Raw genomic sequence first — 26045 nt, 5'->3', positions numbered from 1 at the left:
TTTGTCCGAGATGGTTTTGAGCTTCTTGAGTGTTGTTGGAGCTGCACTCATTCAGGCAAGTAGAAATTATTGAATTACACACCTGACCTGGTGGACAGTCTTTTTGGAGTAAGCGAGTTACTTACTGCAGGATTCCTCGTCTTTAACCTGCTCTTGGAACATTAACAGATCAGCCATGATTTTATTGAATAGTGGAGCAGGCTCAAGAGGCTGAATGACCTACATCTGATCTTATTTCATATGTTTTTGTACGTTTCGTTCCCCACCGAAGAACTAGAAAATATGCACTTTGAATCAAAATTAGCCTTCAAAACATCGGACAAAAACATCCCCTAACCCTCTACAACACAAGAACAAGGAGAAATGCCAGGAAGCAGTAGCTCCAAAGGTTGTAAAGAGACCAAAAGCTGCGGCAAAGGACAGGAGAAGCGAGCAAGCAGATCAGCTGACCCACGAGGCAGGGGGTCCCCGGCCACACTGGAGAGAGGGAGGCCAGCAACCCAGAAAATAAGCTCCCCAACCAGCCAGAGGATGGATGGAAGAAGTTCCTCATGAAGGAACTGAAGGAGCTGAAGGATGGAATTAAAGTCGAGATCCAGGCAGCAGTTAAGGTAGTGGTCACAGAAGCATTGGCCACCGTGTAAGTAGCCCTCAACAAGGTGGAAAGGAGACTGGAGGCTGAGGGAGACAAGATTAAAGACCTGGAAAAAGCATCGATGGCCCAGAGAAACTGGATCATCACCCTGGCGGTGGAAGTAATGAGGTTGGTACCGACCCAGTGGAAACTGCAGTGTAAGATTTAGGACCAGGAGAACTGGTTGAGGCGCTAAAACCTCAGGAATGTCGGCCTGCCAGAGGGAACCGAGGCAGGGATCCGACAGACTACATGACCCAGAACTGGGAAACCTGGTGGGAAGCGGAAGTTCGCCAATCCATCAGAGATCGACAGGACCCATAGGTCACTCCGGCCAGGATCCAAGACTGGGGATCAGCCAAGGGTGATCATCGCCAAAGTGCACGGTACCAAGACCGTGAGGATATCCTACACTGGGCCAGACAAACTGGGAGGGACACAAAATCAAGATATATTAGGGCAGACCTGGCAAAGCACTAGGCAGAAATCAATAATGCAAAGTCTTTGAGCCTGTATAGGCTCAAAGTGAAATTCGAGATGCTGCACCCAGCCAGACTTTGGGTCACGTCCCAGGGCAGGGAGCATTATATTAAAACCGCTGCAGACGTGGGCAGAATTTATAGCAAAAGTAAGTAGAATATAAGGGTGCATAACTATGATTATCTATGACGACCTCTGATCTGGAAGCAGCAATAGTAAGGAAAGTGTCTGTTTGGGGAATGCTTGGGGAATCTGTAATTTTATCAAAAACTTTTGAAGAGGAAAGTTAAGAGTTTATATGAATTGTAAAGGAATCAGTTGTAATTTTCTTGGAGAATAAGAAATAATAGTCCATGTGAACAAGCAACCCTTGACCTGAAAGCAAGTTAAAATGCAAAATCTCTGTGGCCAGATACAAAGAAGAGCTACAAGACAGGAAAGCTAGAGGCAGAAGGCACTCAATACACAGATATGGATTGAAAGAGAAGTAAAAGCAGAAGAGGGAGGATTGCATTGGTCGACTCATGGGACCAACCCTGATTAAGCAGGTGCTCCTATCGGTGGAGAATTGTCAAAGTCCTTGAAGGGAAAGGGCTAGAATTCAGTTTGGATGAACTGTGTGACCGAAGCTGGATCCCTGCAGATGAAAGAAGGTGCCAAAGAAATGAGTGAGATAATCTCACAGTTACATCCACTATCCATTTGTAATCTATAGTTTATACTGACCATATTTTCTGTAACTTTCCATTTAATTTATGTTGATTTGTGTTAAAGTAAAAGTTACAAAGAATGAAATCTTATTGATAATGTCTTCATTTGGACATTGTTTTGGAAATTTGGTTAGTTTGGTTTCCAGGGAGCAATGTGACAAAATTGGAGGCTGTTGCAGGATATGAACCCAGAGACTCAAACGCTCAAACAACAAGGTTTCACGCTTAATTCTGCTATATTGATTGGGAAATCAACATGGATATCTTTGAGGCTCAAGCCTTTGTTGAGAGAGCTGATCTGACTCTCAGTGATTTGAATCAGTTGAGAAACAATGATTCACAGGCTGTAGCACAGTACTAGGGAATTATTATTAGACCAGGAGCCGAGATGGAAGGATCCTTGAAGAAATTGCTAGACATCTGGGGCTCAAGGAAGGAAAGACCAGTTCTATTAGCGTTCGAGTACAACCAGCCAAGTTTGAAAAAGAAATGGAACCAGGATTGATTGACTGAGAGCGCAAGAAATTAGCAAGACATGAAAGAGATAAGGAAAGACAAGAGATGGTGAGGGAAAGAGAGAGAGGGATGAAGAAACTTGAAATGGAGCAAGAATTCTGACTATGTAAACTTGAATTGAGGAAAAGAGAGGTGACCTCTCAACTTCAAAGCAGACTGCCTCTCAAACAATGGAGGGGGGCAGGTGCTCACAATTTTTTTTAACCTTTCAATAGTAGAGGAAATCCAATTGCCAGACATGACAGGGAGAGTTTACCCAACAGGCTTTTCTACATTTTGACTAAGCTCTGAAACTTTCTCCTGTGGAAAAAAAGTACTGTCATACATGTCAACACTTACACAATAGTGGTCAATGTAGTATGTAACTTACCATTACAGAACAGAACCTGATGGTGATTCACTGAATGAACAACACTTCCACATTACAATACAGCATCTAAAAGAAACATTTGCATTGACAGTATCTGTCAGAATGTTCCGGACTCCTCAGCAGGCTTCCCCAATAGTCACAAACTCTCCAAAGAAGTACATTTTTAAAACACAGATTCCAAAACCTGCACCAGCACACAAAAATAGCGTGCAGGAGGAAACACAATTTTCATGGGGTCCACTCACAATCCTGACCTCAGAAAAGGTGGAGTTTGCAACAGACGCCACTCGAGGTACGAAAGTCAATGGGACAGAAACTGGGCTTGGTGTAAAACTGCCTGTTTATTTGATTTGTCCATTTCGCACTTTTGATGAGGATCAATTTCACCCAGTGCCTTCTGGAGAAGGAGATTTGCAGGGAGGTGGGAATTTAGGAAGAAAATTAAGTGCAGCAAATCATGAACATAGCTGGTCCAGGCTTGGTTTACTAGAATCACTGCGAATCTTGTCTGGCTTCAATTTGTTGCAAAAAACAACCTTTACATTGAGTAATATAAACAAGAACTAAAATGTTGGTGTATTAAAAACGATCGATGAAAACATCTGCATCTCTTACCCTGTTCGAAAACATCTGCATCTCTTACCGTGTTCTACCAAGGTTAATAACAGATCCCCTTCCTTTGTAGCAGTTATGTCGGCCACACTGGCTGGACTGCTCAGTTCCTACATGCTTTGCTGTGTTTGAGTAATCTGCATAGTGGATCGTAGTATTGGCTGGAGACCCACAGTCCTGGATAAGCCCAGAGAATACTTCTGGAATCTAAAAATAAAGAGAAAAGGTAAATACACTCTTCTACCACAGTGCAAAAGTCAATCACATATATTAGAAAGGTGACACGGCAGCGGCCATGGAGTGAGTGGTCGCACACAGAGTAGCTCCGGCTCAGAGGGGGGTTGGTTTTGGCATTTTGTATTCGTGTATTGGGTAGATTCGGCAGAAAAGTGGATCAGAATGTGTGAGAGAAGAAGTTCTCCCTGGATTGGCATACTTACTGGCCACCAGAGCCGGCTAAAGACTGTGAAAGACCTGGCTAAGGAGTTGGAGACTTGCGGCACAGCAACAATTGTGGAAATGGCGGAGTGCGAAGGGTCATCGGCGGAGGGAAAGCCTCAGATGGAGTAATTGATGATCTTCATCAAGGGGGAATTTCAACAACAGAGGAAGGAGATACACCATGATTGGGCAAAGGCGATTGAGGGAGCGTGACACCTCTTCGCAGGTTGCTTCGCCAGGTGGAAAAGTGCCTCGAAGCGCAAAGGGGTGACAATCCGGGAGGTGGAAAAGGTGGTGTCCAACCAGAACAACCATATTGTGTATTTGGAGGCAGAGGTGGGGATCTATGCAAGTTGAGGAGCCGGAGAACAGGTCCAGATGACAGAATTTGCAGATTGTGGGTCTGCCGGAGGGTGTGGCGGGAATGAGCTGCACGAAGTACATTTCAAGGATGTTAGCCAGGTTGGTGGTGGAGAAGATTTTGGACAAAGTCCCAGAGGTGGACAGGGCCCATAGGTCCTTGAGGCAGAAGCCGAGAGCAGGGGAGCCGCCGCGCGTGATGATTTCACAAGTTTTTGGACAAGGAGAAGATTCTGAGGTGGGCCAGACAAAGCGAGTATGCGAATGGAAGGGTAATCGAGTCCGGATCTACTATGACATTGGAGCGGAGCTGGCGAAGAGGCGTGCGAGCTTCAACAAGGCAAGGTGGTGTTGTACAGATTCGGTTTGGGGTGCTGTACACGGCTAGTCTCTGGGTAAATCATGATGACCGGGAGTATTATTTTGAGAAGCTGGGGAAGGCGAATGTGTAGCCACCAAAGTTGGCCATTCCCTGAATACAAAATTGAGCAACGCAAAGCATGTAGGATAAAATGGACAATGTTTGCAGCGCCAGCAGGCTGCACCTAGCAGGCGTGGATTCTGTCTGCTAAGAAAGCAGACAGCACCGAAACGAACATTCCACATACTAATGAGGCAATCACCGGGATAATTAGCATGTTAATGGACGATTCAAGAGACAATGGACACAATTGGGGAAGCAACTGCAACATTGTAAAGGATACCAGACACTCAGGCACCAACAGGGTTCGAAAACAAAGAGCCTGGAGGCCCGCCCAGTAGCTAAGGAACAGCCTCAGTATTGGGGGGATTCAAACATATCGATTTGGAAGAGGCCCAATCGATTCCAAGCAGGTAAGGGAGTCCGCCCGAAGGGGCGCGGATCCCTGGGACCTATAAAAGACAGGTCCCACACATGGTTCTGTCTTCTCGTCCAGCCCCCCTCTCTCTTTGACCAGCACTCCTCCATGGACCAGCACCTCGACCAGTTTTTGCCAAGAAGACCTTGAACGAGAGAGAGGAGAGGGTTCGGACAGCAGCCGCCAGCAAGTAAGTGTCTCAGAACGATCGCTACCAGAGATAGACACTCCTGACCCCTTTTAACTTATACCAACCTGAAGTCTGCAGACCAGAGCAGAGTAAGAGGCCTTGTTCCCTGACCCGGCAGTTCCTTTGAGATAAGTATTAGTTTATTTAGCGGTAGGAATAAGTTTAATCCTTTTAGCGTGTGCATGGGTAGTTATTATAATTGTATTATAATAAACTCAGTTGTTTGGACTAATTGGTGTATGGTTTATTGCTTTGAACTTCACCTTGAACTTGTGGCGATGTCTTAACGATACCTGGCGACTCCAGAACTAAGTAAAGAAACAGAGCCAAATTGAGTGTTAAGCACACTCACCCAGAACGACCAACAAATGTCTTTATAAGGAACTATATATTTTGGGGGAGTACTGAGGGTGGTACGGAATGGAGGAGCCAAGTTCGCAAAGTTGGGATTTATTGTTATTCTGGGTTGCCGATGGGGGGGGGGGGGGGTGGTTTCAGAAGTTGTAAGTTTGTAAGGGGGGGATGATCCCTCCACCTCCTCCCACCTTTTGTTTTTTGAGAGGAGGTGGATTTATTTAGTGTAAGGGGTGTGCTCGATAGGGCTTTTGGGTTTTGCTGATGGTTTTGTCGTTATTTAGAGTGGTTGAGGGCCTTTTGCACAGGCTAAGGTGGGGTTGGTGGTGGGGGGGGGGGGGGGGAGGGGTGGGGTGTGCGCAAGGGGGCCTTCGGGTGGGAGTCGCACGCTAGTAAGCAATGCTGGTGAACGGGGGTGTGATGGGGGAGGAAGGGTGGACTCTGGAGCGAAGCACTGAGTAGGGTGAACTCCACCTCCTCCTGCGCAAGGCTAAGCCTAATGCACAGAGTGCACCTGACCAGAACCCGAATGAGCAGGTTCTTCCCGGAGGTGGAGGACAAATGTGAGTGGTGCCAGAGGGGCCCGGCCAACGACACCCACATGTTTTGGGCTTGCCCCAAGCTTGCTGGGTTCCGGACAGCCTTCTCCGAGGCAATGTCCAAGGTTGTGGGAGTGAGAGTGAAGACATGCCCAATAGTAGCAATCTTTGGGTATTGGAGAAGCCAGAGTTACACACGGGGAAGGGGGCCAATGCCCTCGCTTTCGTTTCCCGAATCGCACACTGGAGAATTTCTGCTCGGCTGGCGATCGACAGCACCACCCACAGCTGCAGATTGGCTCGCTGACCTCTCGGAATTTCTCCACCTGGAGAAGATTAAGTATGCCACCTGTGGCGCTAACAATTACAGTCAAAGACGAGAGACAAGTTCAATCAAGGCTTTATTGCTGTGTGATGTTATTCCTCCGGCTGCAACTGAAGACTAGAGTCTGAGTGACTCACACGCATATTTATACACAAGCTTCCTGTGGGCGGAGCTAGCCGGCAGGGGCTTACCGGGGGAACCTGTATTACAGGTACAGCCATACATCCCCCTACTGCAAGTATGCATATCTACAGTGGATATCACCACATTCACCCCCTGTAAAAAATGAGTCCAAAAGGGTCCAAACAAAGAAAACCAAGAGTCCATCCAGTCAGCAGGTTACAGGTTGAGCCAAACCGGCGGTCGAATGTTCCGCTGTGATCGGCGTAGCTGTGGTGGCGACGTCGGTGCAGGTGCTGGCGGTGTTGGTGCTGGCTGCTGGCGGAATGACTCCGAGAGCGAGCCGAAAACTCCGTGTCCTCCAGTGTGGGCAGGGGGACGAGGGATGGACCTGGTGGGGACGAATAGGGAGGCGCCGGGGAAAAGGAGGGTGGTGCGGGGGGAAAAAGGGGCGTGGGCATAGGATCGGCACTTGAGGGAGCCAGGTCCCGGAGCGAGACTGTGTCGTGGCGGCCGTCGGGGAACTCCATGTAGGCATACTGAGGGTTGGCGTGGAGAAGGCGTACTTTGTCCACCAGGGGTTCCGCCTTGTGGTGCCGGACATGCCTACAGAGAAGGACTGGGCCCGGAGTCGTGAGCCACATCGGGAGCGACACACCGGATGTAGACTTCCTAGGGAAGGCAAAAACACGTTCATGGGGTGCACTGTTAGTTGCGGTACACAGTAGTGACCGAATGGAATGGAGCGCGTCAGGGAGGACCTGCTGCCAGCGAGCGGCTGGGAGGTTCCTGGACCGTAGGGCCAGCTGGACGACCCTCCATATTGTCCCATTCTCCCTCTCTACCTGCCCGTTTCCCCGGGGGTTGTAGCTGGTCGTCCTGCTGGAGGCTTTACCCCTGCTGAGCAGGAAATGACGCAGCTTATCACTCATGAACGAGGATACCCTGTCACTGTGGATGTAGTCGGGGAAATCGAACAGGGCGAAAATGGAATCCAGGGCCTTGATGACGGTGGCAGATGTCATATCCGGGCATGGGATGGCGAAGGGGAACCTAGAAAATTAATCGACCACACTAAGGATGTAGGTGTTGCGGTTGGTGGAGGGGAGGGGCCCTTTGAAGTCCACGCTGAGGCGTTCAAAGGGGCGGGACGCTTTCGCCAGGTGCGCGCGATCTCGCCGGTAGAAGTGCGGCTTGCACTCGGCACAGACCTGGCAGTCTCTGGTGACTGTCCGTACTTCCTCGATGGAGTAGGGAAGATTGCGGGCTTTGATTAGATGGTACAAGCGAGTGACCCCCGGATGGCAAAGGCTCTCGTGCAAGGCACGGAGCTGGTTCACTTGTGCGCTGGCACATGTACCTCGGGAGAGGGCGTCTGGGGACTCGTTGAGCTTGCCGGGGCGATACAAGATCTCGTAGTTAAAGGTGGAGAGCTCGATTCTCCACTGCAAGATTGTGTCATTCTTGATCTTTCCCCGCTGCGTGTTGTTGAACATGAAGGCTACCGCCCGTTGGTCAGTGAGGAGAGTGAATCTCCTGCTGGCCAGGTAATGCCTCCAGTGACGCACCGCTTCAACGATTGCCTGGGCCTCCTTTTCAACAGAGGAATTTCGAATTTCGTAGGCGTGGAGGGTGCGTGAAAAGAATGCCACGGGTCTGCCTGCCTGATTCAGCGTGGCGGCAAGTGTGACATCTGAAGCGTCGCTTTCTATTTGGAAAGGCAGTGTCTCGTCTACTGCGTGCATCCCGGCCTTGGCTATGTCAGATCGAATGCGGGCGAAGGCCTGTTGTGCCTCGGCCAAGAGGGGAAAGTGTGGGGACTGGATAAGTGGGCGGGCCTTGTCCGCGTATTGTGGGACCCACTGGGCGTAATAAGAAAAGAACCCAAGGCAGCGTTTGAGGGCCTTGGGGCAGTGGGGGAGTGGAAGCTCCATGAGGGGGCGCATGCGGTCGGGGTCAGGCCCCAGTAGCCCGTTTTGGACTAAGTAGCTGAGGATGGCTAAGCGGTCTGTGCGGAACACGCACTTCTCCTTGTTGTACGTGAGATTAAGGAGAGATGCGATGTGGAGGAATTTAGAAAGGTTGGCTTCATGGTCCTGCTGGTCATGGCCGCAGATGGTGACATTGTCGAGGTACGGGAAGGTGGCCTGCAGTCCGTACCGGTCAACCATTCGGTCCATTTCTCGTTGAAATTCCGAAACTCCATTCGTGACGCCGAAGGGAACCCTCAGAAATTGGTACAGACAACCGTCTGCCTCGAAGGCAGTGTAGGGACGGTCCGATTCACGGATGGGAAGCTGGTGGTAGGCGGATTTCAACTCAATAGTAGAGAAGACCCGGTACTGTGCAATCTGAGTGACCATACCAGAAATGCGGGGGAGGGGGTATGCGTCGAGCTGCGTGTACCGGTTGATGGTCTGGCTGTAGTCCACGACCGTCCTGTGCTTCTCCCCGGTCTTAACCACTACCACATGGGCTCTCCAAGGGCTGTTGCTTGCCTCGATGATACCCTCCCGAAGCAGCCGCTGGATTTCGGACCTGATGAAGGCCTTGTCCTGGGTGCTGTACTGTCTGCTCCTGGTGGCGACGGGCTTGCAATCCACAGTCAGATTGGCAAAGAGTGAGGGAGGCTCGACCTTGAGGCCTCAAACGGTGAGGGTAGGTAGGAGTCCGCTGAATTTGAGGGTGAGGCTCTGGAGATTGCACTGGAAATCCAGGCCTAGTAAGATTGACGCGCAGAGGTTGGGGAGAATGTACAGACGGAAACGGTCAAATTCCACGCCCTGTACAGTAAGTTTAGCCAGGCAGAAACCCCGGATCGGGACAGAGTGGGAACCAGAGGCGAGAGAGATCTGCCGGTTGGCGGGATGGACCGCAAGGGAATAGCGCCTTACCGTGTCCAGGTGGACAAAGCTCTCGGTGCTCCCGGAGTCGATGAGGCAGGATGTCATGTGGCCGTTGACCAGCACCGATGTGGAAGAGGGTGCCAGGTTGCGAGGACGCGACTGGTCGAGCGTAACGGAGGCGAGTAGCGGGCGATTAGCAGTCAAGTCAGATGAGTCCGACGAGGAGCGGTAGCAACCCGCGTCCCGTGGCCCCATCCCGGGAGGACAAAATGGCAGCGTCTGGAGTACCTGCGTGGGAGAAGATGGCAGCGGACAAAATGGCACCGCCCATGGAGCGCACGGTGTGGGGTTGGGACAAAATGGCGGCGCCCATGGAACGTACATGGCGGTGGGGGATGAAGATGGCTGCGCCCATGGAGCGCACGTGGCGGGGCGGTGAAAGATGGCGGCACCCACTGATTGCACGTGGGGTCGGGGAAGCTGACAGCAGGGCCCATTGTGCGATTGGCTGAGGCGAGGGGAACGGGGGCGCGATAGCGGCAACTGTCCGGGACTGACACACCGTTGCAAAGTGGCCTTTCTTGCCACAAGCTTTGCAGGTCGCGGTGCAGGCCGGGCAGCGTTGGCGGGGGTACTTCTGCTGACCGCAGAAGTAACAATGGGGACCCCCAGGGAGTGCAGTGCGGCGAGCAGCGCAGGCGTAGTGTGCGGGGGTGGCTGCTGGGGGGTCTGGTTGCGGTGTCCACGAGGGGTAGGACATGTGGGCCGAGCGGCAAGCGGAGTAATTTCGCACACTACGGGAGGCGGCCGTCATGGAAAGCGCCAGAATCTTTGTGGCCGCGAGGTCGAGGGCGGCCCCTTCCAGCAGTCGTTGCCGGATGGGGTCCGATGCAATGCCTGTGACAAAGGCATCGCGCATGAGTAAGTCAGAGTGTTCCGTGGCTGTGAGGGCCCGGCAATCGCAGTCTCGTACCAGAGGTATAAGGGCCCTCCAGAAGTCCTCAATAGACTAACCCGGCTGCTGGACGCGAGTAGAGAGTTGATGCCTCGCAAAGAGGGTGTTCGTCGACTGTGCATAGTTCCCCTTGAGCAGTTCCATAGTTCTGGTGTAGTCAGTCGCATCTCGAATTAGCGGAAAGACACTGGAGCTAAGTCTCAAGTACAGGAGTTGCTTTTTCTGGGCCTCCGTCGGGGGAGGTTCCGCTGAAGAGATGTAGGCCTCGAAAACTGCAAGCCAGTGAACAAAGTCTTTCCTGGCGTGAGGCGACTGCGGATCCAGCTGCAGACGGTCAGGCTTGATTCTGATGTCCATGGTGTACGGAAAATCACACAGCAATAAATTGTGGCGCTAACAATTACAGTCAAAGACGAGAGACAAGTTCAATCGAGGCTTTATTGCTGTGTGATGCTATTCCTCCGGCTGCAACTGAAGACTAGAGTCTGAGTGACTCACATGCATATTTATACACAAGCTCCCTGTGGGCGGAGCTAGTCGGCAGGGGCTTACCGGGAGAACCTGTATTACAGGTACAGCCATATATCCCCCTACTGCAAGTATGCATATCTACAGTGGTTATCACCACACCACCCGAGGGCCAGAGGAAGGCTTCCTGGATACTTGGGGGCAGTTCATCGGCCTGATCCAAAACCTGTTCGAGGCCGACAACAAGGGGTAAGCCAGGGGAAAAAAAAGATGAAGAACCAAAGGACTGCGCAACCCAGGGGGTGGGGTGGGGAGGAAAATGGGGAAACCACAAGAGAAGAGGAAGGGTTCTGAAACCAATGGGGGTAGGGGGGGGGGGAAGGGGAGGAAGGGGGGATATTATAGACCGATCCAGAGGGCAGCAAAACGTACGTAGTTAGTCAAACCAGGCAAGAAAAAAGTAATGTATATAAGCAACAGCTGTTTCTAAATATGAGAAAATCCAATAAAAAGATTTTTTTTAAAAAGAACCTTCCCTGAACGGCTTCTAATACAATTATGTATTCTCTTAAATGAGACAAAAATGAAAGATGTGCTCTAGATGTGGCCTCACCAATACCCTGTGCAACTCTGAACAAAACATACCTCCTTTATACTCCATTCCCCTTGCAATTAACAACAACAAAACGGCTTTCTAATCACTTGGTGTACCTGCAAGCTAACTTTTTGTGATACTTGTACCAGGACACCAGATCCCTCTGTCTCTGTACCTCAAGCGTTCTACAATCTCTTTCCATCTAAATAATCTGCTGTTTTTCTATTCTTTTTGTCAAGGTCACGTTTTCCCACATTATACTCCCACATGCTTTCTCACTCAAGTAACCTAGCCATATCCGTTTGCAGACTCCTTCTGTCCTCCTCACAGTTTACGTTTCGACCTATCTTTGCATTATCAGCAGATTTTGCACTATACTTTCGATTCCTTAATCCAAATCATTTATATAGGTGGCACGGTAGCACAGTGATTCACACTGCTGCCTCAGCAACAGGGGCCAGGGTTCGATTCCAGTCTTGAGTGACTATCTGGGTGATGTTTACACTTTCTCCCCATGTGTGAGTTTCCTCCAGGTGCTCCGGTTTCCTCCCACAGTCCAAAGATGTGTAGGTTAGGTGGATTGGCTGTGCTAAATTGTCCCTTAGTGTCCAAAGATATGCAGGTAAGGTGGGGTTATGGGAATAGGGCAGAGGAGTGGGCCCAGGTAGGGTGCTCTTTCAGAATGTCGATGCAGATGCGATAGGCTGAATGCCCTCTGTCTGCACTGTAGGGATTCTATGGATATTCATGGATATAGATGGTAAATAGTTGAGACCCCAGAACTAAGTCTGGGGTTAGATTTGTGGAGGGTAGAGATTCCTGCTGCATTTTCAGCAGAGCGGCAAGTGTCATGGGAATCTCCCTTTAAGAAATGTGTGTTTATCAAATAGCTTCAGTGATATCGTTGTGTGGGTGGAGCTGGGCTGAGGTTCTGTCTTTTACTTTCGTTTTGAGCTGGGAGCTGTTTGTGGCTCTGTTTTTTACTTTCGGTTTAGACTTTTGGAAGCTGGATAAAGACAGAGAAGTCTTGTGTGTGTGACTCTCTGCATGTTAAAAAAGCTGTCTCCAGATCACTTGATAACTTCAAAGTAAAACCTGTTTTCTGTACGGAAGTCAAACCTACTGTTTTGGGATAAAAGGGTGTTTTGGTTTATGGATGTTGTTGTCAAGTTGAAACAGCAGTTATTAAGGGTTATATAAATATAGAATACTAAAGACTGTGGGGAATGTATGTTTGTAGTTGTTAAAAATGCTCATTGTGTGTTGATAAAATGTTGACTGAATTTGTAGACTAAACTTTGTTTTTGATTTAAAAAGCTTAAGGCCTCTGTTGCATAACACCTGAAGAGTAGGTCCTTGTGATCCTCATAACCAAAATCTATAAACAGTTGTAGGTCAGGTGTACTCCATGATATACTTTGGTGTTCTCTAAACCCTAGCCTACAACACAAGTGCAAACAATTTCTTCTGTGACTTGTATAGAAGCCATTCGCAGACAATAGAATAGATTGGAAATGAATGTTGGGGTGACACCACTTACATTGCAGGAGGAGTTATTGGTGACTTGGATTTTTCTGAGTGACGGTGCACCAATCAAATGACATTTTCCTTGGACTGGACCAGCCTACAGGTTGTAATTGAAACAACAATTGTTACTTGAAGTATCTTCAAGGAAGTGTGTTGAGCACAATGTTATAAAACAAGACAGCGTCACTTGTGTATGATATAATTAAACTGAAAAATCTGGAGAAGATGATTACTCATGCTGGAATATGGCTCCACCCTAATTGAAAGCTGAGTATGCTATTTTAACAATAGGGGGGAAAAAAATCAGAGATACATCTTATTTTCTCTGTAATCAACATTCATTCATTCATACAAACATTCTCGCACAGCGATCAGGAGAAAGAACCCCAGCTTATGGTTTTTAATTCATTGTGCTGAGACTCCAACGCTAATTGTATATCCAATTTTGAACATTAAAATGCCGTCACATGTTCACTTGCAGTCAAATACATTAATTATGCAATTAACAACTGGATTATAGCTAAGACGTTTTAATGCATTTATTTCAAAATACATTCTCTTCAAAATTGTAAATTAACCAGACTTGAAATTAAGAGAGTAAACAATAAATGTAAATGAACCAACTTGCTGTCTAACAGGGAACATATTCTACAATGGGAAACTCTTCCTTCGGAGAAGTTGAAGTCAATTTAAATGGATGCTGTTGATTATGGATCCGTTACCTGGCTTTTTGCTGCAGCATTGTTATACCATGTGTCCCAGTACAGACCATGTAACAAGACACTAAAACTCCAGTTCCACCAATCATCAGCGGTTTTCACATTTATGAAAGGACTTTTCTCATTCCTAAACAGGAAAACAAAAACGACCTCAAGTGTAAAGTATATTGGCATCAATAGTCTTTCAGAATTATGTATTTTCTCAGAGCATATTCTACTTTGTAAACAAACAGTCAACTTTCTGTATCATTGATGGTGCAGGAATATGCTGAGTAGTTGATTTTCTGACTGCCCAACCACTCCACCATCGCCAAGACACAAGTGAGGAACATGATGGAATATTAGCTACTTGTCTAGATGGGTGCAGCTTCAAGAAGTTTCATCCTACCCAGGGCAGCACTCCATTTGATTGGGATGTCGTCCCCTGGCTTAAACATCTACTCCATTTGTCATTTGAGTGCCATGAAAATAGTATGTACATAAGAACATAAGAACTAGGAGCAGGAGTAGGCCATCTGGCCCCTCGAGCCTGCTCCACCATTCAATGAGATCATGGCTGATCTTTTGTGGACTCAGCTCCACTTTCCGGCCCGAACACCATAACCCTTAATCCCTTTATTCTTCAAAAAACTATCTATCTTTACCTTAAAAACATTTGATGAAGAAGCCTCAACTGCTTCACTGGGCAAGGAATTCCATAGATTCACAACCCTTTGGGTGAAGAAGTTCCTCCTAAACTCAGTCCTAAATCTACTTCCCCTTATTTTGAGGCTATGCCCCCTAGTTCTGCTTTCACCCGCCAATGGAAACAAATTGCCCGCATCTATCCTATCTATTCCCTTCATAATTTTATATGTTTCCATACGATCCCCCCTCATTCTTCTAAATTCCAACGAGTACAGTCCCAGTCTACTCAAGCTCTCCTCATAATCCAACCCCTTCAGCTCTGGGAATAACCTAGTGAATCTCCTCTGCACACCCTCCAGTGCCAGTACGTCCTTTCTCAAGTAAGGAGACCAAAACTGAACACAATACTGTAGGTGTGGCCTCACTAACACTTTATACAATTGCAGCATAACCTCCCTAGTCTTAAACTCCATCCCTCAGGCAATGAAGGACAAAATTCCATTTGCCTTCTTAATCACCTGTTGCACCTGTAAACCAACTTTCTGTGACTCATGCACTAGCACACCCAGGTCTCTGCACAGCAGCATACTTTAATATTTTATCATTTAAATAATAATCCCATTTGCTGTTTTCCTACCAAAATGGATAACCTCACATTTGTCAACATTGTATTCCATCTGCCAGACCCTAGCCCATTCACTTAACCTATCCAAATCCTTCTGCAGACTTCCAGTATCCTCTGCACTTTTCGCTTTACCACTCATCTTAGTGTCATCTGCAAACTTGGACACATTGCCCTTGGTCCCCAACTCCAAATCATCTATGTAAATTGTGAACAATTGTGGACGCAACACGGATCCCTGAGGCACACCACTAGCTACCGATTGCCAACCAGAGAAACACCCATTAATCCCCATACTTTGCTTTCTATTAATTAACCAATCCTCTATCCATGCTACTACTTTACCCTTAATGCCATGAATCTTTATCTTATGTAGCAACCTTTTGTGTTGCACGTTGTCAAAGGCTTTCTGGAAATCCAGATATACCACATCCATTGGCTCCCCGTTATCTACTGCACTGGTAATGTCCTCAAAAAATTCCACTAAATTAGTTAGGCATGACCTGCCCTTTATGAACCCATGCTGCGTCTGCCCAATGGGACAATTTCTATCCAGATGCCTCACTATTTCTTCCTTGATGATAGATTCCAGCATCTTCCCTACTACCGAAGTTAAGCTCACTGGCCTATAATTTCCCACTCTCTCCTTCCTCCTGGACACAGCACCTTGTCATCGTTTCTTTGGCAGTTCCTTTCAAATTAATAAGATAAACTACTTGAAAGAAGGAGGCCAACAGGTGGATAGGATAATCATCACCTCAAGATTTTCCTCCAAGTCACACACCATTCTTACTCAAGCATAACCATTGTACCTTCATCACCACTGGATCAAAATCCAGAAACTCCAGGCTGGATTCTCCACTGTCGGGATTTCCCGACGGCGTGAGGCTGCCCACAATGGGAAACCCCACTGGCCGGTTGGCGAGATGGAGAATCCCGGGGGCGCACCACACCAGAAATCTGGGGCGGCGGGACGGAGAATCCCGCCCTTCATCTCTAACAGCACTGTAGAAACATGTCTACATACAAACGGATGCAGTTTAAGAAGGTGGCTCACTATCTTCTCCAGGCAACAAGGGATGAAAAATAAATAGACATGTACCAGCGATGCATGCATACCAATGGATTTCAAACCACGATTCCAGAGGGGTACGCAGCACTATCTGTCCTTGGGGAATTGAGGCATTGCTGTGCAGCTGCTAGTAAGTCAAATAGGCAGCTCCCAGAAACGTGGCCTGAATCAATGCATTTGTCTACTTAGAAGAAAATTCTTGTGTGAATGAAAATGGACGAATAACCATTTGCTTGCCATCAGAATAGTGCTGTGCTCTTGGTACGGGACTTATACTGTAGAAAGATGTGAAGTTCAATTGCATAAATGTGAAAGATAAACAAAAGTGAAGTTCAGGCAGTATTGGTGAAGAGCAAAAGAGTTAATATTTTTGATCACTAAGACCTTTCATCAGAAATGTGTTCAACTGTGAGCCATCACTCAAGATACAAATTACAATGAAAGATGCCAGATTATCATAAAAATCCAACTGGGTATGGACATCCCATTTTCTTAAGAATTGTTCATCGACCTGCAACGATAATGTTGTTAATCGACACACAAATACTGCCCAAATGCAAACTGTTTCCAGCATTTCCTATTTTTATTTCAGATTTCCAGTTTCCACAATATTTTTGCTTTGTTTTAGCTCAGAAATACCCTAGTTTGTCGCCTTATTTTCATTTAATGGACTTAAGTAACAAGCACAAAAACAAACTGCTCTGCCATACCTGGTAAACTCCACTCGAATGGCTTGGTTGAGGTAATACTCATCTTTGGAAAATTTCACAAACGTAATCAACAGCAGCAGAATCAGCATGACAATGTAGAGCACAAATTCACTGCAGCAAACAAAATAGTGTCACCTTAGCATTACGTCAAGAAAGAAAAAGATATTCTGATAGGATAAAATAATTAGTAATTCCAGATAGTTTAGCAAATTGGATTTTCAAAAATAGGACAACATTTAAGAAATAAAAAATGATGCAAAATACTGTAACGTCTGTTGAATGAGGCTCTCTTTTCTCATACGGTCTTTGGCTTCTTTAAGTTGTGCAAGAGTTGGTGGTCGAGTTAACCGTAAATGGCGAGCCCTTTGGCGAGCCGCAACAATCTGTTTGGCAAAAATACAGAAACAATTACTAAATGACTAAGAGAATGTTGACTTAATTTGAGTTGATTTAAAATAATACATGTTTGTTGCAGTTTCTTTGCACACAAACATATCCCATTTCGACTTGCAACAAAGCACCAATATTGGGGCTAAAATTCAGTTCACTTTCGTTTTTGAACGGGGGATTTGAGATTCGTGATCTGCCTGCTCGAGGCTGATGAAAAAAAAATGAAAATCACTTATTGTCACGAGTAGGCTTCAATGAAGTTACTGTGAAAAGCCCCTAGTCGCCACATTCCGGCGCCTGTCTGGGGAGGCTGGTACGGGAATCGAACCGTGCTGCTGGCCTGCTTGGTCTGCTTTAAAAGCCAGTAATTTAGCCTGGTGAGCTAAACCAGCCCCTGATGAGGCAGGCAGCATGCCAATTTGGTGACTCTTCTCATTTCCATGATTACTGTGCTCAGAAAACAATGCCCTCTGGAGAGAATAAGAGCAGGTAACTGTGGAAGTCAACTCCCAGAATGAATGTTCTTTGGGTGATCCAAGGATGTGAACTTTAAAAATGCATTTCCTCCTTTTTAATTTTTAAAAAATGTTTTATTTAGTGAGAGGACAAACATTTGGCAGATGGAATACAATGTTGAAAAACGTGGGGTCATCCACTTGAGTAGGAAAAACAGAAATACAGGCCTGGCGCCCATCATCCCAAGTGTTGGCAAGGAACACATCCCCAGCAGAGGGCTGGAGCTCCTATGTTCCTGAAGGGAAGGTGCCTCAGTCTGTAGGGGCCTTCAGATTGAGGTGTCATCCTTTCCCCCCTGACATCAAGGGTAAGAACCTTTTCAGTTTCCCACCCTCAGTCATCAGGCACCCACCAGCCTAAAAAATGAGGCTGGTCAGAAACCTATTCTAAAGTGGCTATTTAATTGCCTTAATAGGACCTGTGCAACTTCCTCCTGAGAGGGCTTAAACATTGTTCAACCCGCTAATGAGATTTAAATCCATAAAAATGATTGTTTGCATGGGTCCACTTGCGCAGGTAGCAAACTTCACTAATGCCGCCAGTGGGGGGCCGGAGCATGGTGTTGGAATTGGTGCTGGGGCACAAATCGGAATTTTCACTTGCGTGCTATTCTCCATCCAATCATAATACTTGCTGCCAGTGGCAGGAAGAAGAGAATGTGGCCCCTGGTCTGATCAGAGCGCACAACCAAATTAACTGATCAACCAAACTTTGCAAGTGCTCGGTTTCTTCTTTATTTTATTAAATAAGTTTAGAGTACGCAATTCCATTTTTTCCAATTAAGGGGCAATTTAGCATGGCCGATCCACCTACCATGCACATTTTATTGGGTTGTGGGGGGTGAGACCCATGAGGAGACACGGGGAGAATTGAGGAGATTGTGCACTCTGTTCCATCGTTAGGTGTGGCATCAGCTTTCTGTGATGGCCTGGCACAATTAACCAGACGGAAGTAAGAGTCTCCAACTAGGAATTCTGATTCAAAGTTACTCCGGATGTTTTCTGCCTAATGTTAAATGAAAAATTTAAATCCTAAGCCTGACTTTCAATCTTACATTCCACTTTAATCTCATTAATAACATGGTTCTTAAATTCTGTAGGACGTCTCCATAAGAAATCATCAACATGCATCATGAAGCTGTCTGAAAGCTTCCTTTTTGATATCAATAAAATATTCCGGGATCTGCTTTTAGTTGAACAGTCAGCTTTCAGCAAAACAGATCCCACAAAATAATGACTCCTCAAAGGTCAAAGCTATTACCAATGCACCCACACCTCAGAAGGTTGACCTACTTCGATCCTTCTTGGCTTATTAAATTACGACAAAAAGGTTTGTCCGCAATTTGGTGACCATTTTGAAACCCTTGCATAATCTACTGTGTCGAGTTTTATAACTGGTACAATTGAGGTAGCCCTTTCGCTCCAGTCTTCACGAATCATTCCAAATCCACTGCTACATTTGGTCTGATTGACTAGGGTACCATCTTTGCCATTAAGCATTTTGTCTGACACCCTTCTTTGGTCTTTAGCTTCACTGAGATGTCCCTCATACTTCCCAGCTTAACTGTGAAAATAACAGCATGTTTCTTAAGGATTTTGTTAGGCCTGATTCCGAATTAGTCATTAGGTTTACTTCAGCCCAATTTAGTGGATCTTTTCCAACCAAGTTCTACCCATTAGTGCCAGATTTCCTTTGATTATGCGGAAGGACAAATTTGTCATCTGTCCAAATAATTGTAGTGCAGTATCAATACAGCCCTTCAACAGAACCACTTCTCTATTGTAGGTTATCAACACAATTTTCAAGGGTCTCAAGGGATGTGTTGGTGCTTTTTTTTGTGGGCACCAGCGAGATTGCTGCCCCAGTGTCCACCTTCATCTTTACTGGCTGTCCATCCAACAGTGGAGTGACCTAGTATCTATTTGCAGCATCTGCAATGATGAGCACATTCAACAACAACCCATTCTCAGACTGTGAATCAAGTCTCTTCTTGCCTTTGTTGTACTACATGGACACCTTTTCCTTTGCTCTGTTTCCCAATTGCTTCACTCAGCTCTCGCTTTTTTCTACTTTTGACCGAAGCTGGCTTCTTTTTCCAACATGTGCACTCAATGTGGCCCTTTCTTCCACAGTTTCTGTACATGATATCTTTGCACCAGCAATCTATTGCAAGTGGCTGGTCTTCACACATCTATGGCAAGTGCGAATCTGTGTTTGCATTCGGGTTTTGGCCAACATCTCGTGAATCCTTGTGTTTGAATTCAAATGCGATCCTTCTTTGCCTGCTAGCTGCATTGATATAGCAACTTCCATGGCTTTCTTTAAAGTCAGGTTGCTTTGGGTTCACGACACTTTTGAATTGTTTAGCTCCTCAAACCACAGACCAGTCTATTCCGGATTGTGTTGTTTAATACATCCCCAAGCTCGCAGTGCTTTGTCAGTCTTTTCAGTGCAGCCACAGATTGAGCAATCAATTCTTCTTCTTCTTGATCGGGCTTATGAAAATATGAACCTTTCTACAACGACTAAAGATTTTGGTGAATAGTGGTCCTGCAGAATGTCTTTGTGTATGGCTTTGTGCCTGGCTTTGCCGGCTGCACAAGACTCTCAAGGTAGCTAAATGTCCCCCCCCCCACCACCGCCCGCCATTAAGTTCAGAAATGTGGGAACTATTATATCCTCCTCTATCTTGTTAACTTGCACAAAATAGTCAAACTGTTCCATATACAAGCTCTGTATTTTCATCAAACGGTCCCACGGCACCAAAAACATCTGCCATGTTCTCTCAGTGGAAGGCCTGCAGTGTGCTACAAATTTTTAGCACTACCTTGCTTTTCATCTCTTAAAACAAGGCACAACCCGAGCTACAGCCTGTTTTCCTCATTTTAAAACACGCCCAGCTCTAGATTCGTTCCTGCTGAGTAAGTGCATTCTGAGTTCATTCCGGTTTGGAGCACGAGGAAAACTTCAAAGATTTTTTGTTCGAATTTCTTGACAAAATGTTTTTTCCTCCAGGTTCAACAAACTAAGGAGCTTTATTAAGGAGACGTGTTCAGTATAGGCTTAAGATCTACTCTGTGTAGTTACCAGTGCAAACAGTCAATGACAATTTGCTTTCTTTCTCCCTGCTTCTTATCATCTGATATCATTAGTACCTCTCTCACATTTTGATTAGAAATTTTAGGATTTCATAGTTTATCATAGAATTTACAATGCAGAAGGAGGCTATTCGGCCCATCGAGTCTGCACCGGACCTTGGAAAGAGCACCCTACCCAAGCCTCACACCTACACCCTAATCCTGTAACCCCACTTAACCTTTTTGGACACGAAGGGAAATTTAGAATGACCAATCCACCTAACCTGCAAATCTTTGGACTGTGGGAGGAAACCGGAGCACTCGGAAGAAACTCCCGAAGACATGGGGAGAACATGCAGACTCCTCACAGACAGTGACACAAGCCGGGAATCGAACCTCTGGGTCCCAGGTTCCTGTGAAGCAATTGTGCTAACCACCATGCTGCCCGTGCTTTGTTAAGGGGATACATTAATGCACTGTGTGGGAAAACTGACTTTACAAAACCAATTACTTTTTCATGCTCCATTCCAATTTCATTTGTGTCTTTTACAAGAAAAGCTTACTTAACAGCAAGAGTATCTCACTGGAGACGACATCAGTACCAACAAAGTGGCTTACTGCAGTTAATTTGCATGGAGTCACCAATCTTTTTCAGTGACCTGAATGATCTGTCATTCCTGAATCTGAAACAAGAAAAACTTCCGTACTCCCTGACCTTGCTTCAATCCTCATTACTGAGTAGTTCTAAATAACATTTTAGCCAATCTGTTCCACCAACTGTCAAGATGCAACCACTATCTCAGATCAAAAAATTAAATGAATCCACGACTAATCACCGGACTAAAGCATTTTGTAACTAGTGCAATTCCTTCAGATTGTTCATTATCATCTTCTTCCGCCTCAAAATTCTGTGCGTCACTTTGAGAAACCCATTGGGCAATTCATTGCATAATGGTATTTTACATCACCTTTGATACATCTTTGATCCATTCCCTGAACATTCCTGGGGTTCATTTGCCTAATATTGCTGCTCTGGTATCCAGATCAGCCAAAAGTGCTTTCATGCACATTCCTTCTGTCTGTAAACGTTCCTCTACACCGGCATCTGTGTCCATGTCTCAAAATGCCACAATCATGGAATCCTCCATTCTTTGTAACATTGCAGACTGTGCCATTTGTTCCATCAGTGCTGTTCAAACAGCTGCTTCCCTAGGATTTTTTTCAAGGCAGCAGAGATCTGATCCATAAGGGGCTCTCTTTCCAAGAACCCTGATTAACCAGGACACTATCCATAGACAAACACCTCAGCACAATCCAGTAATTCAACTGTTCGTGACAAATCTCCAAATTGAATTTCCACAATCTTTTATATAGCCTATGAGACTACATGATATATTCCTCTACGGAACGAAAATTTAAATTTTGAAACCTGTTAAAAAAGTTTTTTTCAATATAAATTTAGAGTATCCAATTAATCTTTCCAATTAAGTGGCAATTTAGCGTGGCCAATCCACCTACCTTGCACAACTTTCGGTTGTGGGGCGAAACCCACGTAAACACTGGGAGAATGTGCAAACTCCACACGGACAGCGACCCAGGGCCGGGATTGAACCTTGGACCTGTGAGGCAGCAGTGCTAACCACTGCGCCACCGTGCTGCCCCTGAAACCTGTTGGCACCTAATAAATTGAAAATGATGGTGCAAATCTGGAATGCAAGCCCTAACAACTTTGCAACTTTGAAGTGAAACAACGTCAAGCAGAGTAACTTCTTAAAAACTCACTTAAGGGATGTGGACAGCACTGGCTAGACCAGCATTTATTGCCCATTCCTATTTCTCCTCGAGAAGGTAGTGGTGAGCTACCTTCTTGAAGAACTGCAGTGCTGTTCGGGAGAGAGTTCCATCAACAGTGAAGGAACAACAAAATATTTCCAAGTCAGGATGATTGGTGGCCTCGAGGGAACTTCCAGCAGATGGTGTTTCCATGTGTCTGCTGACTTTGTTCTTCTAGATGGTAGTGGTTGTAGGAAGGTGCTGCCTAAGGAGCCTTGGTGAGTTCTTGCAGTTCACCTTGCAGATAGTACACACTGATGCTAGGGCTCCTTGATGTCATCCTCTCTCAAATGCTCTCTTTATGTCAAAGGCAGTGACTCTCACCTCAGCTCTGGAGCTCAGCTCTTTTGTCCATGTTTGAACTGTGGTGAGCTCAGGAGCTGAGTGACCCTGGCGGAACCCAAACCGAGAATCGGTGAGCAGGTTATTGCTGAGCGAGTGCTACTTGATTGCACTGTAGATGATCCCTTCCATCACTTTAGACCAATGGGGCGGTAATTGCTGGGTTTGATTTTTTTCTGCTTTTTGTGTATTGGATATACCTGGGCAATTTTCCACATTGCTGGGTAGATGCCAGTATTATAGCCATACTGGAACAACTTGGCTAGGGATGTGCAAGTTCTGGAGCATAAGTTCTGTTCTTGGAATATTGCAGTATCCAGTGCCTTCAACTGTTTCTTGATATCATGTGGCTGAAGACAGGCATCTGCGATGCTGGGAACCTCCAGAGGAGGTTGAGATGGATCATCCACTTGGCACTTTTGGACAAAGATTGTTGTGAATGCTTCTGCCTTGTCTTTTGCACTGAGGTATCAGGATGACCCATCACTAAGGATGGGAATATTTGTGGAGCCTCCACATGCAGTGAGTTGTTTCACCATTCAGCACCATTCCCAACTGTATGTGGCAGGACTGCAGAGCTTAGACAGAGCTAAGCGATCCCGCAGCCAATGGATCAGATCTATCAGTTGCTGCTTCTGCTATTTGGCACACAAATAGTCCTGTGTTGTAGCTTCAGCAAGTTGACTCTTCATTTTTAGGTATGCCTGTTGTTGCTCCCGTCATGCCCTCCTGCACTCTTCCTTGAACCAGGGTTCATCCCTTGGCATGGTGATGATGGTAGAGTGGGGGATATGCCAGCCATGAGGTGACAGATTGTGGTTGATTACAATTTTGTTTCTGCTAATGGCCCACAGTGCCTCGTGTATGCCCAGTCTAGATCAGTTAAAAGTCTATCCCATTTAGTATGATGGTAATGCCACACAACATAATTGAGGGTATCCTCAATATGAAGATGGGACTTTGTCTGTACAAGGACTGTGCGGTGGAAACTCTTATCAATGTTGTCATGAGTAGATGCATCTATGGCAGCCTGGTAAGGATGAGGTCACGTATGTTTTCCCTCTTGTTAGTTCCCTCACCACTTGCCCAATCTAGCAGCCATGTCCTTTAGGACCTGGCCTGCTCGGTCTGTGGTGGTGGTACTGAATCAATCTTGGTAATGGGCATTGAAGCCCCCCCATCCAGAGTGCATTCTGTACCCTTGTTACCCTCCGGTAAGTTGTGCCCCTCACAAGTTGTGTTCACCATGGAGGAGCACTGATTCATCAGCTGAGGGTGGAAGGTATGTGGTAATCAGCAGGAGATTTCCTTGTCTATGTTTGACTTCGTGCCATGAGACTACATGGGGTCCAGTGTCAATATTGATGACACCCAGGGCAACGCCCTCCAACTGTTTACCACTGTGCCGCCCTGTGTTGAGTTTGTCCTGCAGGTGAAACATGACAAACCTAGGGATGATGATGATGTCTGGGACATGAACTGCAAGTATGACTATATCAGGCTTTTGCATGACTAGTCTGTGAAACAGCTCTCCCAATTTTGCCCCTCAATGTTAGTAAGGAGATCGTTGCAGGGTGGACGTGGCTGGATTTGCTTTGTGGTTTCTCGTGACTGGGTTAATGCCAGGCTTCTTTGTAGTAGTTGAATAGTACTGAATGGATTGCTAAGCCATTTCAGAGAGCACTTAAGAATCAGCAACATTGCTGTGGACCTGGAGAAACTTGTAGGTTAGACCGGGTAAGGACAGCAATAAAGATCATGAGTGAATCTGCCAAGATCTGAACCCAGGTTCCCAGAGATTACCCGGAGTTTCTGGATTACCAGTCTAGTGACAACACCACTGCTCCAGCACTTCCCCATAAGCGAGGACTTACTGTATTCACCAAGTGGTATATTAGAAATATATAGGTCCTAACTCTGTAACCCACCACCAGTGTCAATAAGCAACTCTTTCTAGTCTGTTGAGCAATCAAATAAGTGACTAAACAAATGAAAACTCTTTAAAGGGGTACTGTCAGGTTATTGCAACAAAATGAAAAGTACAACAGAAACTGAGCAAATTAAATTAATTATGGGGAATGACGATGCCCATCAGACCCTGTAGTGCACACTGGTTGTAGAAAGCCTCAAGTATACCGATGGACAGAGTGCTCCCTCTCCAAGGCACCCAGGCACAGACATAACCACAGAAGAGGGGCAGCCAGTCGGGTTGAATGACTCTCTCAACCACCTGCTGCCTGGACCTGTTGATGGCCATTTGCTAGCCTGCACCTGAGTCTGGGCAAGTGTCCCTTCATACTCTGTTGAGCAATCAAAGAAACAAATGAACACATACTCAAATGATCAGCCCCTTGAAGGGGCTGAGTAATGAAAACAAAAGCGACAAAAAAAATTTAGCAAATTAAAATAACATTCTCCAGGCTGATAATCCACTCCAGTCACTGTGGGGCCACCAGTCTCTGAGTAGGTCTCAAGTGCACTCACCAAGGACACCCATGCACAGATGTAACCATGAAAGAAAAGCAGTCAGTCAGGTCAAACATCCCTCTCAGCACCTGCTGCCTGGACCTGTTATCAGACAACAATGCTGTAATAACATGCACATGACCCATCCAATTGAGGATGACTGTTTGCCTGTGCTCATTGGAAATGCAAGCTGGGTAGTTTACAAGCACTGGGATAAAAGATCAGACAGCATGAGACAGACAAGAAAGGAGAGAGGACTCGATAAGCTGTAGCTGCGCCTCATGTATATAACTTTGTGTGAATAAATGTCTCGCCTTGGACTCCCGGTGCCTTTATTAAAATGGCCATACCTAGGAGAAGGCTAACAATGAAGCCTTCCGACCTGCCTGCTCCTCTCTGCACGAGACCGCCCAAGATCAGGAGTGTGGTGATGAAGTGCAAACAAAACTTCAGGACCAGCCTCCTTCGACAATTAAAAGGGAGAGGGGGCAAAACCTCACACAACTAGGTCAACATGGAAAATGGACTTACGGTCACAGAAATTACAAGCAGCAGGAGTATCCGCAATCCGTCTTTTTTTTCCAGAAAATATTTCATTGAGGCATTTATAATTTTAACATTTTAAACAACAGAGATCCAGCACACACAAAAACCCCGCAATAACATACCCAACTCCCCCCAGCCCTGACCCTATCTACCCCTACATTAGATTCCCAACCTTATTCGTCGCTTCCATGCCTCCCCCTTCTCTCTTCCCCGCCCCCCCCCCCCGTCCTGCTATTGGTCAATT

General features: G+C 46.4%; 1 protein-coding gene across 1 annotated transcript in view; it reads right to left on the bottom strand.

The window, feature by feature from the left end:
• Positions 1-26045, bottom strand: part of LOC119965687 (polycystic kidney disease protein 1-like 1) — a 289484-nt gene that overhangs the window by 65228 nt on the left and 198211 nt on the right. The window contains exons 40-44 of the mRNA XM_038796448.1: positions 16896-17014; positions 16632-16742; positions 13604-13727; positions 12895-12978; positions 3354-3529 (exon numbers count right to left, since the gene is read on the bottom strand). Of these exons, the coding sequence (XP_038652376.1) occupies positions 3354-3529; positions 12895-12978; positions 13604-13727; positions 16632-16742; positions 16896-17014 (614 nt within the window). The remainder of the gene's footprint in view (positions 1-3353; positions 3530-12894; positions 12979-13603; positions 13728-16631; positions 16743-16895; positions 17015-26045) is intronic.

The sequence above is a fragment of the Scyliorhinus canicula genome, chromosome 5, assembly GCF_902713615.1.
Source record: "Scyliorhinus canicula chromosome 5, sScyCan1.1, whole genome shotgun sequence".
NCBI classification, from domain to species: domain Eukaryota; kingdom Metazoa; phylum Chordata; class Chondrichthyes; order Carcharhiniformes; family Scyliorhinidae; genus Scyliorhinus; species Scyliorhinus canicula.
This window is presented reverse-complemented; position numbering and strand designations above follow the sequence as displayed.